At 45.0% G+C, this 16,921-nt stretch overlaps 1 protein-coding gene across 11 annotated transcripts in view; it reads right to left on the bottom strand.

Moving 5' to 3' along the window:
- Nucleotides 1-16,921, bottom strand: part of CACNA1D (calcium voltage-gated channel subunit alpha1 D) — a 386,495-nt gene that overhangs the window by 60,343 nt on the left and 309,231 nt on the right. For all 11 annotated transcript variants that reach the window (XM_049862927.1, XM_049862928.1, XM_049862930.1 and 8 more), the window contains 9 exons: nt 16,741-16,807; nt 15,857-16,004; nt 13,424-13,553; nt 10,364-10,423; nt 7,066-7,172; nt 5,319-5,406; nt 4,608-4,715; nt 4,465-4,517; nt 2,032-2,178 (listed from right to left, as the gene is read on the bottom strand). In XM_049862927.1, coding sequence (XP_049718884.1) covers nt 2,032-2,178; nt 4,465-4,517; nt 4,608-4,715; nt 5,319-5,406; nt 7,066-7,172; nt 10,364-10,423; nt 13,424-13,553; nt 15,857-16,004; nt 16,741-16,807 — 908 coding nt within the window. The remainder of the gene's footprint in view (nt 1-2,031; nt 2,179-4,464; nt 4,518-4,607; nt 4,716-5,318; nt 5,407-7,065; nt 7,173-10,363; nt 10,424-13,423; nt 13,554-15,856; nt 16,005-16,740; nt 16,808-16,921) is intronic.

The following is a 16,921-nucleotide window of genomic DNA, read 5'->3' as shown; positions in this document are numbered from 1 at the left end:
AAAGAAACCCAGTGAGCACCTGCCAACCCCACTCAGCCCAATGGCCCAGCCCTGCTGCCTTCCCAGGCATCGTCCTCTTCTGTACTCTTTCTGTGACCGATGACTGTCGAACTCCTTGCTGGGAGCCCACTCCGAGGCCCCTGGACACAAGCCAAGTCTCTGGGGCTTCCCCCTTAGCATCCCAGTTAGCCCGGCATCTAGAGGAGAGAGCACCTGGGGTGTGTTATTTGACTGTCTTGAGGAATGAAAACCAAAAGACTTCACAAATATCCAGTAGCATTCCTTTCTATTCACAGGTAGAAGAGAGGAAGAGCAGCTCATGTAAGACATTGGTAGAACTGAAAACTATGTACACGCGGGCAAAGACAACAAGCAATCAACCAGGTTATCTCCAAAGAACTAAGAGAGGTTCTCCAAACTGAAATATGCACTGAAGTTAAATATATGTACAGCAGAACTCTTAACAGGAGGCGGAAATTATTGTAACACCCCAAATTTCATTCTGATGTAAACTCAACACTTCTGGGGCCTCCACCCCACGGGTGGCACTGTGCTAGGCACTCTCATGTCCTCTCACTTAATCCTCACGTTCATCTGGGAAGGCAGGCATTACTATAATCCTCATGTTATGGAAGTTAAGAGAGGGAACTAAGTGTGCAGGGTCACATGTCCTCAGTGGCAGTCAGGAGATGAGCCAAGTTCTTCTGAATCCCAAGTCCCAGGCTTGTTCCGTTAGCCCTCAGCTGCCACCCTGATTTGCTAAAACACAGTGTTCAAAACCTGAGGCTGCAGCCAGTGCCTCTACAGAATGAAGGGTCTAACTCTATGCATCTCTTCTTGCTAGGACCAATTCCCTAATGAACAAGCCCCCGCTTTACTCCACTGGAACACCTGCAAATAGCCCTGACTCTCACATGCATCCAGAGAGCTCTGCCAGCCTGAGAGGCCCTGATGTATATACACGTTCTGACGGCAGGAGCTGGGGGTGTCTGGGAGACTTAGAGGGCAGAGGGTAACATAAGAGTATGGGAGATGCTCCCTTGTGTATTCTACCTTCCCCTTCTTTCCACTTTTCTTCCTTTACCCATCAAATTCCCAGCCACTTTATGCTATCTATGATATACCACAACCTCCTGTCTGGTAGGACCACTTGATACCCTGACTAGATTTGGACTCTTTAATGGAGGAACCATGTCTATATAACTGTTTCTTTCACACAACATTCCTCATAGAACTTCACAACATAGCATGGAGCAGATATCAAGAGCATGTTTTATGGATGAGTGAATGAGTATGTCAGTGAAAGAAATGGCACAATGGCAAGAGTCCATGTCTACCATATACTACTACTCAGTAAGGACCTGCTGACTGAAGGAATGAATGGATGAATGAATGGTTTGGAATGCTATCAAGACCTTCTTTAGGAACAGTGGGATGGCAGCTTTACAGACATAAGAGTTCCTGTGGCAAATGGGGATTCCCCATTCCATCCAGAGAAGCTCCTGAGGAGCTAACTGAGAGGCCTGGGACCTATACCATTGCTGTTTCACAAACCCAAAGAGTCCTATTAGTTGATCACAAAGGTTAGTCATTTACCTAATCGTAAGAGGAGTCCTATGGGCCAAGAAGGAGCCCTGTGGTACAGTGGTTAAGCACTCAGCTGCTAACCAAAAGGTCGGTGGTTTGAACTCACCAGCTGCTCTGTGGGAAAAAATGTGGCAGTCCGCTTCTGTAAAGACTGCAGGATTGGAAGCCCTACGAGGCAGTTCTCTACTCCATCCTACAGGGTGGCTAAAGTCTGAATCAATTCAATGGCAATGGGTTTGGTTTTTGGTTTATGGGCTAAGAAGTGATTGATAAGCAGCTTAAAATTTAAAAAATCACAGGGAAAGCCTGTGATTGTGGAGAGCAGCAGAAATGGGACCCATTCCAGAAGAGATGGCTCAGCCCAGAGCCACCCAAGAAGCAAGGAGGGCAGAGAAGCAGAGAGGACCCTAACCCTGAATGTAAGACTACATTCTCTATACTTACGCAGGCCAGCCCTCAAATGTGGAGACTGTGAAAAGTGCCATCATAGCAGATAGGACATTGTCAAAATTGAAATCACTGTTCTGCCAGATCCTCTCACGCACCACAGGGTTATCGACCTCCCCATCCTTGTAGAGAATGAAAAGCCCCCTAGAGAGGAAAAAGAAGTGTGGTTTGTTCTGGCTTCACATGTGGAAAGTGAACACAGCAGTACGTCAGTCACATCTGCCCTATCTCCAGCTCGAGGCCCCACCACACTCAGCCACCACACTCAGCCTGCCAGTCAGGCCCCAGACCCAAGCTTCACACAGTCTGAATTTCTTTTTTCTCTCCCTGCATTTAATCTGCTCTAGTTTTTTTTTTTTTTAGAGTTCAACTAACCATCCAGTCACTACTAGTATAAAGGTGTATTCTCCAGAGCAACAAGGTAGACACCCAGTGTATGTCTGTTAGCAAGTGAAAACTACTGAGGAGAAATAGTACTCATACACAATGGCGTAAAAGTGCACTCCAAAGAGTGAAAAGCTTCAGCAGTGGAGAATTCCATAAGCTCTGGGGAATGAGTCCAGGTATACTCTTATCTGCATTTTAGTTCTAATCAAAGTCTTCCTCTTCAAACTAACAGTATTTCTGATTTTCTTTTCCAAGAAAATTCCATACTTTCTGGCACACAACATTCCTCACAGAATTTCATGTGTGGAAGAAACCCAAGAGATAAAGTCCAATATCTTTATTTTATAGAAGAGGAAGCAGAGGTTGGAGAGGGGAAGGAGGGTCTCTCCGCACTGCTTAGGCACCGCTTGACTCCAGGGGGCGCCATTCCCCCCCACCGCCTGTGGGAATGGTGCCTCTGGAGTTGCACAGCCCACAGTCAGCTTTGCAACTGGTGTTCCTTGCACCACACCTCACGCTTACAAAGAACCCTGGAACCAACACAATGATGCAAGCAGCTGAACCTGTCAGTTACATCTTTAGAGGACAAGGAAAGTGTGCTTCCATACAGTTTCAAAACCTGAAGTGATGGTTTCCACCTCTGCCTTAATATTCTTCTGGACATCTGTTAACAAGAAGTGTGGATATTTACCACCTTTTTTCTCCTCTGCCCATTCTTGTGAGTGGAAATATGGCCAAAATGTGGTTGGCAGGAGCAAGACAAGAGGAAGCCTAGACAATCTGCCAGAAGAAGGTAGCCAGCTCCTGAACAAATGAGAGTCAAGCTTCAAGTCTGATTTGTGAAGACATCCTCCCCATGGCTACAGGCGGAGCTTGTTGGGGCATTTAATAATTATTACATCCGTTTTTCTCTCCTCTAGTTTACATGTTCCATTGTTGTTGTTGTTAGGTGCCGTTGAGTCGGTTCCAACTCACGGTGACCCTATGAACAACAGAACAAAACACTGCCCAGTCCTTCGCCATCCTTACAATCATTGTTATACTTGAGCCCATTGTTGCAGGCACTGTGTCAATCCACCTCGCTGAAGGTCTTCCTCTTTTCCGCTCACCCTGTACTTTGCCAAGCATGATATCCTTCTCCAGAGACTGATCCCTCCTGACAACATGTCCAAAGTATGTAAGATGCAGTCTTGCCATCCTTGCTCCTAAGGAACATTCTGGTTGTACTTCTTCCAAGACAGATTTGTTCGTTCTTCTGGCAGTCCATGGTATATTCAATATTCTTCACCAACACCACAATTCAAAGGCATCAATTCTTCTTCGGTCTTCCTTATTCATTGTCCAGCTTTCACGTGCATATGATGCGATTGAAAATACCATGGCTTGGGTCAGGCACACCTTAGTCTTCAAGGTGACATCTTTGCTCTTCAACACTTTAAAGAGGTCCTTTGCAGCAGATCTACCCAATGCAATGCATCTTTTGATTTCTTGACTGCTGCTTCCATGGCTGTTGATTGTGGATCCAAGTAAAACGAAATCCTTGATGACTTCGATTTTTTCTCCATTTATCATGATGTTGCTCATGGGTCCAGGTGTGAGGATTTTTGTTTTCTTTATGTTGAGGTGCAATCCATACTGAAGGCTGTGGTCTTTGATCTTCATTAGTAAGTGCTTCAAGTCCTCTTCACTTTCAGCAAGCAAGGTTGTGTCATCTGCATAACGCAGGTTGTTAATGAGTCTTCCTCCAATCCTGATGCGTTCTTCTTCATATAGCCCAGCTTCTTGGATTATTTCCTCAGCATACAGATTGAATAGGTATGGTGAAAGAATACAACCATGGCGCACACCCTTCCTGACTTTAAACCATGCAGTATCCCCTTCTTTCAGGATACAGGTTCCGTACTGAACATCAAAAGTCATGAACTGAGTATATAAGCCTCTTTTCTTTCATGACAAAAACTTCTGAAAATCTAGCACGAGCAAATCTTTGAAGTTTTCTATTTGTTCTTCCAAATTTCCCATTCTCACTTCCAGGGCACTCACCTGCATTCTTCAGGGTTACTTTTGGCTTCATCTGTGCAGCGATAGAACTTTCCCTGGATACGAAACAGACAGATAAATACTCAATAGGTTTCTCCCTAAAGAAATTAGCTGCAGAGTTTAAGCTTGAAGGCACTGCCCTCTACCTTGAACAACTGGACCCCAATACAGGCAAACATGAACTGGAGAAGGGTGGTGACGATCATGATGTTGCCGATTGTCCGGATGGCCACAAAGACACACTGGACAACATGCTGGGGAGAGAAGAGCAAGGGTGGCAGGGAGGAGCATAACTTTCCTTTGTTATTTTACTCATAGGTGAGGGAAGGTTCATGAACACCTCCAAGAGTGTCTATGTTTATGGTCATTTTTATATGACTTTCCAACTTTTCGGCCCGTTTTGCTTTGCTTTTCAGGGAGTTACCTATGGGAAGTGTATGTGGGGCCCTCCTTGGTTTCCAAAGACATGCTACATGTGCAGTACTGTCCGGCACATGGGCCGAAAAGCTGCTCTCCACCCCAAAGAAGACTTAGGAAAATCCTCTGGCCTTTTATACCACGTGCATGAGAATAAATTCAAAGACTAAAATAAAGGCAAAGAAATATTAATAAGGAAAAAATAAACAGTAATTAGATAAAGAAAAAGATTAACAGTAATTAGATAAAGCAAAAAAATTAATTACTAAAAATAAAGAAAATAAACAATAATTTTAAAAATGTTCTCTGTACAGAGGTTAGTCGGTTAGAAATTTCCTTTTCACATGTATAACCCACAGAGCCTCAGCTCAGCTCTGGCCCAGAAAATCTACTAATTACAGCTAGCCCTGATCCAAGAAAGCCCAGGAGAGGGTCAAAACCTTAAGTCCTTTTGCTCTGTTGATTGCCCTGAGGGGCCTCAGGACCCTTAGGACCCTCAGAATCTTCACAACGGAGATAGCGCTGGATCTAAGGAAAAGAAGAGACAAGGGAGAAAGCACAATGAGTGATGACTGGATAAAATACTTTGAGATTAATTATTCCACTTGATCTTCACATTGATACCACTACAGAACTTGTGTGAGATCTCTGTGGACTGAACTACCCTCTGTCTGTGACTTACATACCATTACCAATCTTCTCCTTCTCCCCAACACACAGTGCCGTCTAAGCCAAGCCCATGGACCCTCACAGATGACAACTTAGTGCAGCTAACCTTGGCAGAGACCAATTTATGAATTGTCTTTGTTCTTTTTACTCAATGTAAACACTAGGCAGTACTTGGTTTTTAGGCTTTAGGCTGCCACAGTGCTTTAGCGTTGGGCTTCTCTGGCCATCGAGGAGTTCACAATCTGGTAGAAGAGACAGGCATTTGTGATCCAGTGTGGTATGTATGATGGTAGGGGTAAGTGAATGCAGAGTGCTCTCCTAGGGGAGCACAACCTTGGGGGGGTGGCCTGGGAAGGCCTCTAGGGAGGATAACGCTCAGGTGAGTCTCAAAGGCAGAGGAAGAGTTAGCTAAGACAAAGGAGAAAGGTCCCAGGCCAAGGGAGCAGCATGTACAAAGGGCCTCAATGAGAGCAAATACAGCTCATGTGCAGCACCACTAATGGCTCAGGGTGGCCGGAGCACATGATCAGAGCAAGTGGGCAAGGGCTGCAGTTCCAGAGGGCAGGTGCAGCCTGGGAGTTTATGGGAGCTGGAAAGATACTAGTGAAAAGATACTTCCAAGCTATGACTGCATGACTCCCTACGCCTGGGTAGGAGTGGGAGTGAGGAAAACTAAAATAGGGGGTTGTTTCAGGCAGGGGTTCTCATCTTCTGAGGGGGAAAGACCCTCTCCATTTACCTTTAACTTAGAGGTTGCACGCATGCGTGCTTGCGTGCATATGGGGATACTGATGTCAGCACCTGAGCAGGAAAGCAAGGCCACACGTGGGTGCTCCCACTGGTGCCTCTACCCCAGAAACGCGGGTATGGCAGGCAGACAGTGGTCAGCCCTGGCTATTCCCCACCAAAAATCCCTAAATGCCATGAAAAGGAGCTGAGGCCCTGACTTGCAGCCTTGGTCCCTTCCTAGCTTAAATATTGTAAAGTCCTAAGGAAAAAGGTCATCGTAAATGCTGCATCCTGGAGATGAAGGAAAGTTTTCAATGTCTAAGCTAAAAGGGCCCTGAGAGCCCCCTGGTCCCAGCCCCTCCTTAGAGATGGGGAACCAAGGTCCTAAGAGTAAGGGATGCCCTAAAGGTCCTGCAGCCAGTCCTGAAGGAAGTGGGACTAGGACCTGGCTTTCCTTCCTTCTAGTCAAGAACTCTTTCATCCTCTGATAACAAATTTCATAGATAGTAATAAACATAACCTAGCATGAGCACATGCATGCACGCACACACACATACATACACACACACATAAAAGAAAGAAAAAGAAACACAAGAAAATATGAACTGTCCAAATGCTTTCTGGCACGAGAGCAATTTAAGCAGCCCCTGGATAACTAAATGCGGTCATCAAAACGATGCCCAGACTTTAAGAATTATGTTGAAATTTCTACATAAACCATCTGACCCAACAGTCCTAGGTATAGGCATGTGCATGCACACACACACACACACACACACAATTACTTACTGAATCCCAAATGACACCAGAGACACCCCAACAACCAGCATATCCAGCAAATTGAAGTAGTTCCTGCAGAAAGCCCCTTTGTGGAGGAAAGCTCCAAAAGTCGTCATCTAAAAGCAGAATCATGGGTAATTTACTGTTTTTTCCCTCCAGAAGAAAAGAAACCAGAGTTCTTTACAAAACCTTAAGGAAAGTATGACTTTATTAACAAGTGTGTGTTAGGAAGCCAGAAATGTAAACCAACAGGGCTGAGCTGCAGAATAATTTGTTCAAACAAAAACGGAAAAACAGCAGCTTATTTCAGATACATTTTTAAAGAAGAGACCAATTTAGGGTTTATTACAGTGACGGCAGATTTCAAATATGAATGCATTATTGGCATGTCCAAAGAGCCCTGTCTCAGGAGAGAATGCCCATGAGAATATTTGTTAGAATGTAATTGTTACCCAGATAACGCAGCTTCCCCTGCAAAATGCTGGCTCCTGTCCTCTTTGAGACCCTTGTAGAGCCTACATTGATCCAATTCAGCCTTCCCAGTGGGGGCTAGAAAGAGCACTGGAGTCTGGAGTGCTCACTGGTTCTATTTATACAGACACATATGTCATCTTCCCCACACAGATGCCTTGTTGCATATCCAGTCCTTAGCGACAGACCCCTTTTAAAGAGCACCTCCAGCCTAGTCACTGCTGGAGTGCAAGGTGTGACTTGGAAGCCATCACATGGAGTCTCACCTAAGTCAGTCTCTTGCTTTCCAGTGGCATGCCAAGTAGGTAACTAGAGCAATGGGATGGGTGCTCCAGTGAGGTTTCTACTGGCTACAAAAGAAGAGCTTAGTGAGGAATTTCCCCAGAATAAAAACAGCAAAATATCCAGAGTTCACTGTTTATAAAAAAAAAAGGGGGGGGAGGGGATGGAGAGGTTCAGGTAAGTATAGGAGAGGAGAGGCCAAGATGAGAAATAATTACACTGAACCATATTCAATCCTTTTTGATCTACATGAATGGCTGTTTGTATGATTTAACCAAATAACCAAATAGCTCTTGGAATCCTCCCCAGGTCACCAGGAACCACCATTTCAGATGTTAGATGTTTCTTGTTGGATCTCCATTTTCCGAATCCTTCTTGTTCTAGCTTATTTTCCACTCTCTGAAAATACCTTTCAAATGGAGAATGGCTCACAATAATTAAGTCACTGAAGCAAATATACCAAAATTAAAAAGCAACTCTTTTTTTTTTTTTTAATAGCCCTGTGTCTCAACTGCTCCAAAGCTTAACTACATTCACTTAGCAACTGACTGTGGAAAGTAAAATAAAACCCCCAGAAGGCAGGCTAACTAAGTAGACTACTTATCCATTCAGTCTGTAGAGAAGGAGGCAAGTTACAAAAAAAGCAGCAGCTGGTCTGAGGAACCAGCAAAGGCTGGGTGTGGGAGCACACCTGGCCCTTGGCATTCTACAACTGTTCCCCTTACTGAGACCACTGTTAGAATGTGGTCACCAGCCCAGGGTGCCATTCTCGCTTGGGGAGAACTGTCATCCACATTCACCGGGTTAAAGGCAAAAAAAATGAACTTGAAATTTCAGAAGACTTTTAAACAAAGGTTTATACAGAGGTTGGCTGGTTGGTTGGTTTGATACTAATGTTTTCATTACCAAGAACAAAAAAAAAAAAAGAGAAAAGAAATAAATGCCCAATTCCCTGGTAATGTTAATCGAGGTTTCATTTTATAGATGATTTTGTAAAGAACCCAAGTTCCACAGTGGTCTAACATAAAACACACTTTTTCCCGAGATGCACACACACAAAAACCAAAGTGGTTTAAAGAAAATCATGGTGAGAAGTGTAAATTCTGCAGCTCATGTCTCTGCTAGGAGCTGCGATTGCTCTCACAGGCCATGTTCTCACAGGACTGCAAAGGCTCACGCCTCATGGTGCTCAGCAAGTCTCAGGAGGGTCCAAGTCCTCAGCTCTTGTTTCCAGACCGCTAAGCACATAGGAAATGAGCTCCCCTGTAGAGGAGCCTTCACAATCAGGACACACACTACATGCAGCAAATGGCAACTGTCAGCTCATGCATAGGCAGTACATTTAGGTCTCCCTGTCCAGAAGTTGGAAACCCTGGTGGCGTAGTGGTTAAGAGCTCAGGCTGCTAACCAAAAGGTTGGCAGTTCAAATCCACCAGGCGCACCGTGGAAACCCTATGGGGCAGTTCTACTACGAGTCAGAATTGACTTGGCGGCAATGGGTATTTTTTGGGTACAAAAGTTACTCTTTTTCAGAGGTGCATCAAGGTGGGGGTTACCCAGTGCCCAGTGCCATCGAGTCCATTCTGACTTATAGTGACCCTATAGGACAGAGTAGAACTGCCCCCCAGAGTTTCCAAGGAGCACCTGGCGGATTCGAACTGCAGACCATTTGGTTAGCAGCTGTAGCGCTTAACCACTACGCCACCAGGGTTTCCAAGGTGGGAGTTAGGGGGTGGCATTTGATCCTCAAGTGCAAGTCCAAGGGGGCTCCAGACAAGGGCCCCTGGCTAATCACCCCCCTCAACAAGGAGGTGGCAAATTTAGAGACTCCCCTGGGCGCTCATTACTCTAGCTACACCTCTACTGTTTCTGTTGTGTAAATGTAAGCCCATCCATCAAAAAAAGATATCAAATATCTTAACACAAAGACTCAAGTTATCTTGTAAATCCTGTTGCAAGAAAACAGCGTGTCACTATTTTAGACCACTGAAAACAGAATTCAGGCAGAGAAAAGGAGAAAAGGTATAGCTCCCTTCACAGGGTGAATGCCTTGCCTCTGGCAGACTGACACAAGGAAGGGTGGGCAGAAGTTCACACATAGTGATGTATCAATTACCCACTGACAAATGTCAAAGGATACATATATATACATATATACATTTTTTAAAAGGAGCAAAATATAATTGCCAATCAGTTTCATGAAGCAAAATCAGCTCCTACATGCATTCAAAAGTTAAAAAGAAACAGCAAAAATTAGCTGGAATAGTTACAGAAAAAAATCCTTTGGTTAAGGAAAAGTTTATCTTAATCACAGGAGACATAAAAAAATAAAAAGTCAAAAGCACTTCAAGCTTCGTTCCTGTGTATCACACACAGGAGGAGTCCCTTAGACACACTGCTGTGTAGCCTGTTACCTTCAAAATGATCTCAAATGCAAAAGTACCAGTGAAGACATAATCTGCATAACCTAGCATCTGGAAGGTAAACAAAGAATTGCAACTATTACTACTAGAGCTGCTTTAGAAAATGTGAGGATCAAAGAAAAATCCATTACCTTCAACAGGATTTCAACAGTAAAGATGGCTGTGAAAGCATAGTCAAAGTAACCCAGTATCTGCAAGGCACAACATGTGGAAATGAGAAAAAGGCATCTGGATAAGCCTTGACAGCTACAGGCACATGCACAGACCCCCACGAGCAGTCAGAGACCCGTTCGCCCAGGAAAACCCTGCCACCCTGGAGTTAAGTGCAGAGATGCTTATAAATGCCCCACGCTGATCCAACCATAGCTCCTCTTTTTGACCAAAAAAGAACATTTTGGAATCCCTACCTCCTTTAGCCACCCACGCTCACTTCCCAGGCTCATGTCTTGGACAGACAGAGGCTCATTTCTGAAAGTACTTTATTAATAATCTTTTCTCCTCAGAACACTATATCTACAAATTCCTTGTGGCACCACATAAATGAGAGACTAAAACATATTTTGGGTTTGTAACTGCATCTTTGGCTGAATGAAGTACGCTGCCTTCCAGATGAGATTCAGATTGGTGGAGAGATGTAAATAAAGATGCTAGTGGCATCAAGCTGAGCCAGAAGTTTCCACGTGTCCCCTCAGTTCCATGTAATTGAGGAGTAAATGCTCTCCCCCCACCCATGTGCTGGGCTGGCTAGGTCTGCAAGGCAAAGCTGTACTTACCACCTTCCTTCTGCTCGTTGCTCTGCCATCTAACACAGCTCTTCCCAGACACAGGTTTTTACCTCACTGGGCCCACTTGGAGAACAGGCTGACATGGCATTTGAATAATCAGTCCAGGCTACTCTCAGAGCATTTCTGAAGATACTATCTACTATCCCACCAACTGAGGCCTGTTAACCCTTCTAGGGTCCCTGATCCTCCTCAGAGCCATGAGGAGCAGCAAGTGGGCCATCAGCCAGAAGTCTGACCGCTCACATAAGGCTGCTATCAGGGAACTGCTGAGCACAACATTGTCAACCACAAAAATGGTAGCCAAGGCTCTGTCAATTAGAGAAACCATCTTAGCTGCTTATCTTCATGACAAGTATGCTCCATGGTTTCTTGCTCTAAGGTTCTGAGACAGCTGAAGAGATCAAAGCAGGAAGGAACCACGGAGACCACCCAAGCCAACTCCTTTCATTGAACAGATGTAAGCTGTGGGGACAAGGCAGGGGGGCACCTGCTCATGCAGCACAGCCAGTTATAGGCATTGCTGAGTGAGGAGCTACGACTCCCAAATGCCACTCTAGAACCACAGGGCCCCCTGTTTTAAGTATGTGATCCGCCTCAGGGTAGTCCTTTACTGCTTCTTTTACAGTAAGGTAAGGACCTCTGCTTCAAAGCCCAGCTTTCCTCAAAGGAAGTTCTCTTCAGAGGGTATTCATTTTCCCAAAGGTTTCTGCTTTTGGGTTTATAAGTTTTGTTTGAGCACTTCTGGGTATTTGTGTTCCTGGCCAGGCAATGGAAGGTATTTTCCAGTACATGGTCAGGATCCTGCCATTTCCTCCTATTCCCTCCTGGGTCACAGCAAGGCTATCACTGTTAAAGCACTTGGGCAGCCGAGAAAAACACTACTACCTACAAGTCAACAACCTGATGCCTGGGAGTCATGGTTCTTAGATTTAAGTAGTTCTTCCCCCTCAGTTTCATTCTCTTTTACACTAAGAATGCACCAACGTTAAAAAAAAAACCCCAACAGTACCGTGCTTTAAAAACAATACGTGTACACACATGTGCATCTATTCAAAAGGAACAACAACATTCTTGGGGAAAAGTAGCAGGGATATCAACTCACTAAGAAGTTACTATAATAAAAATATTAAGACCACAAGGTCCCAATGTAAATTAACTCCTTGTCAATGTGTGGTCTACATTAGCTCCTGACCCAGGCTGTCACTTAAGGATATCTTTCCCCTAACAGTTTTTCCCCTTTGTGTCTCATTTTCAGGATGCGACTCCAGGACGCAGAGCTCTCCATTCCATCTGAATGTTCAGAGATGGCCTCTGGAGCCTCTATCAAAAGTCCTAATCTGTGAAGTACAGTCTAAGGCTCAGGGGCCTTCATCTTCATATCTATACTAACAAGCCACCTCAGGGGGAAGTTCTTTTAATCTTCTTTATGTCAGAGTGCGTGTTTTCTCAGTCAGATAGATTAGATTTGCCAGGCTTCCAAATCAAGAGCGCTGGAAACACAGACACGAGGCTTCGATCTCAAGACAGAAATCCTGGGGGCTCTGGTCTAATCGTTTGTTTTAACCCTCAAATCTCTAAAGATCTGATTATGGAGGTTTTCTCCATAATAACCTGAAGTTGCACTATAATATCTAGCCCAGAGAGTCAACAGGCCTTCTGAAGCTGTCTCTCCTTTGGATTTCTCTCAGTACTTTATCGCTCAACTACTAAGACGGGACTGCTTAAGCAAGAACTAATGTGCATACAAGTTTCTTTCCAACATGGATGCAGTAAAAGGGCACTATTCCTAAATTATAAAACTAAATAACAATAATAATAAGCCTCTACCACCTCTTGTCCCATCACAACCTACAGTTCTTCCTCTCCATGGAACCACTCAACTCAACATCCTATTCTCTCCTCAGTAATGGAGCTGAAAGTGCTTTATTAATAACCTTTTGTCCTTTAAGCCCCCGCCACTCCTCAATAAGAGTTCCTGGGCACGTGACATACCTGGTTCAATTTTACTTTCTCTCCCTGCTGTATGCTTCCACGGGGAAGAAATCTCAAAATAAACCTAGGTATGAATTTGACTGGGGAGGGGAAAGAAGGGCCAAAATATTGGCAACTCAGGGTAAAGAAGAAGAGAAGCAGGGGCCCTGAGTATACCAGAAATTACCACAGAGTATTTAAAACAAAGTTTAAAATAAATAATTCCATAAAGATTCATGCAGATGAAATGAAACCTCCCTGGCACTTACAGACTCAAACACAGAATGTCTTGAGGTGAACGAGATGCCTACTGTAGGTTTCAGCTTCATGGGCCTCTCAAGGTCCTATCCTGATGACAGTCTCTGCTTAGGTGAAGGCCAGCACAGATCCCAGAGAGAGCCCCCCACCCCGCCCACCTGTCCCCTTACAGCTTACAGTGTTCCGGAAGGAGTGGCTGCGGATGGGGTCCTCGGCCGCGAGGGCAGCGCTGCTCAGCATGATGAAGACCAGGATAAGGTTAGTGAAGATGTGGTGGTTGATGAGCTTGTGGCAGCCCACGCGGATCCTGCAGGGGAAAAGCCATTGCATGGACTGGACACAGTCCCAGACAGGGTCCGAGCAGACCGGCAAGCAACTCCAGCCTCTGGGGACCCTTAAGGCTATGTGGCCACTCTGTGGTGAAAGATCAAGGCAGATGAGAGCTGTCTGCTATGCTACCCGTGCAAACCTGAACAACCTGACCATCAGCCCTATGAAACCCAAAGACATAGCTCCTGGGAGTAGGTGGTACAAATGGCTCTCTGCTGAGGTTTCCTCAGAGACCATTTAGGCCTTAAAAGTGGGGATACCACCCTCCTAAAGATGGGAAAACTGAGGCTTAAGGAGGTGAAAAAACTTTCAAGGTGACACAACTACTAAGGACCATGGGAAGATTTCCAATCCAGTTCTGTCTGACTCTAATGTTTTTTCCACTATAATATGAAGCCCAACCACTTATTTTTCCTACTTCTAGAAAGGAGAGCAAGGTTAGACCTCATCTCAACGGTTCACAAAGAATGAGACCATTTCCTTGCTTGTACTGTGGTCTGGCTTTGTTAATATATGATCTGCAATAAGTAAGATTTGGTGAAATCTCATGTTATGTGGACATTTTGTCATAAATGTTATTTTATTTTTTATTTTGGAGTTGACCTCCAGAAAGTACTCCTTAGAAAGTTAAGTGAAAGTTACAATGTCATTTACTAACATGCAAGGATCTTACTGCACTGTGTCCTAGAATCCTCACAGAGTCCTCGGCCCCAGAAGGCAAGGGAGGGCAGTGTGTGTGCCCAGCACCACAGACCCCAACATCCAGTGAGGGCTCTGTGTGCCACCCGAATTGCTATGGCCCCTGGTGTCCTGCAGGGGAGTTAGTGCTAGACGATCCCTAACCTCAACACCTGACTTTAGAATTTATAGACTGTTATTATCTATAGAATACACGTAGGCTTTTCTTTGAAAATGTTTTTTCATCTTCAAAACTGGAATCAATGGTGGAACAACATGATAAACATAACTAACGTCACTGAACTACTGAACTGTTCACGCGAAGAATGCGGAAATGGCAAAATATGTGTTACATATATATTTACCACAAACCAAAAAAAAAGAACTCGGAGTCAACTTGATATGAAGATGACTCCTCACTTGAAATCCTCCGTTTCAGGGCTGCTTAATGCTGAGATGGACCCCCGGGATGCTTGCCAGCTAATTAGCAGCCAAGCCTGGGGAACCCTTCTGAGGCAATGAGGGCAGGAGTGCTCACAGCTTTAGAGGAAAATTAGTCCATTCCTTTAACATACAGATTACACGGTGAGCTACAGGTGTCAGCAACATCGGTTTAATAACCTATTTTAAAGGGATACCCAAATTCTTAGCAGTGATGAGCTGTGAAAAACTACCATCAAATCTTCAAGTCTCTAAAGGCTCCGGCATGCCCTGCTTCCCGCACCTGGGTCTCCCTCCCTAGGGCCTGTGAATATACAAAGCTCTTCTCTCTGACAAGAACTACTTCTGCAATTCTAGACACCTTCCCAGGAGCCATATATTCCCTCTGGCATTTCACTTTATCCCAGATGATTTAAAACCTAGAAACCAGCTAGTAAATAAACTTCTCCCTCTTACAGTATTTATGAATAACTACCATGTTCCTGGTGAACACCTCATCATTTTAGTATGAAAAATGCTATTTCAAGCAGAGTGTCATAGAGCTAACTCGAATAGCTACAACCTATAAAACGTTTTTTTTTTTATAAAACATTATTGAGCAATATTACTTTATTGTTAGAAAACTCAATAGGGAAAAAACAATCAACCAACTGGGTCTCAGGAGGAAGATGCTGTGCAGAACTTGGTCACAAAATTCTCATCCACAAAGCATCTGAGCGGAAGATTCACTCATTAGAACAGGGTCTTATGGAATGGAAAGCGTTTCACAGGTGACAACACACGGACCACCAGAGCAGTGGGCTCCAGCTAGAACATCTTGATGAGCACAAAGCATTTCACCACTGCTTTCACCAGTGTGGGGGTTAAGCGAGGAGGGGAATCTTGCTCCTCCCAGAACCCTGTCACACCTCAGCCCCTTTGTCCAGGAAAGAGAAGGCTAGGAAGAGATGAACAGAGGGGAAAGGCAAGACTGGAGCAGGAGAGGGCTGGGGGGCACCAGAGATGGTGCCAGAAGCTGACTTGAGGGGCACCAGAGATGCTCAGGTTCTGAAGGGGCTGAGAGAGCTGCTTTCCCTCAATGTCAGCCCCAGCCACCCTTAAGCAACTACGTAGGGTCACGGTGAGATGCGCCAGTGATGGGGCTGAAAAGGGTGTATTTACGGGTTGGTCTTGCTAAGAATGAAGAAAGCGCTTCCTTCAGGGATGGGAATGATTTTCTCCTTCATGTTTAACTCTGAGATTCTGCGAGGACGGGGACCAGCAGGGACCTCGGGTTCATCCTCTTCCTCCTCCTCTTCCTCTTCCCCTACTTTAAATGAAACATTTTTTTAATAGGCATAAAATAAACAATGATCGCATATGGGATTATTTTTCTCAATTTGACATTAAAATTCAGCTTAAACTTTAACAGTATTTACCAGTATACATTAATCAAAGCCGTCCTGGTTCCTCAGAACATGAACTGAGTGTGCACAGGGGGCTGAGAAGTGTCCCCATCTGGTGTGTGCTTAGTTGTGGGAATGAGGCTACCAACTGGTTTAAGATGTGACCACAGATAAAAGGTGGCAGCAGTGGGAGTCTCACTGCCATCCTCCCAGAGCTGGCTATTTCCCCAGTAGCCCTCTTGCTCAGTTTTGCCTGAAAAACTTTGTATGGGACTTCAAGGTCACTTATGATCAGTTCCCCAGACTCCCCAGTCCCACCTAAATCAGCCAACTCAGTGAAAGTGCCAGCTGACTAAGAACCTCCTAAACTCTCGGCTGCCTCCTGCCGACTTTTCCCAGCAGAGGTTAGGCTTGCCCTAATCTACTCACACTTTCTCTCCTCATCACCTGGAACGTGTGTTACATATGCTGCCTGTGACGGAGGGAAAAATGGAGTTAGCTGGTCCCCTGGGGGACTGGATCCATGACCTCAGTCACCTCAGCTGCCCAGTGTGTACCCAGCTTGGCTAGCCAGCCTCAGACACAGCAGCTGATCACAGTGTCGTGGTAAAGCCACATCATTCGCGAGCTGATAGCCATCTCTGGTCTCCACTACCATACCTGGCACATCACAAGGTGGGTAGGGGTCCTTGTCCTCATCCTCTTCTCGGTAGTCATCAATTGTAACCTAGGGTGAAAGAGGTGTCTTGAGGGAAGGGGAGGCTCTGAATCAATGCACGTCAGAGACGCAAAGTGAAGAATCAAATCCGTCATTCAGCACAGGGCAGAAAAGTTCCCTCCA

Source organism: Elephas maximus, chromosome 20 (assembly GCF_024166365.1).
Source record: "Elephas maximus indicus isolate mEleMax1 chromosome 20, mEleMax1 primary haplotype, whole genome shotgun sequence".
Lineage (NCBI taxonomy): Eukaryota > Metazoa > Chordata > Mammalia > Proboscidea > Elephantidae > Elephas > Elephas maximus.
Note: the sequence above shows the minus strand (reverse complement) of the source record. Positions and strands in the feature narration are given on the sequence as shown.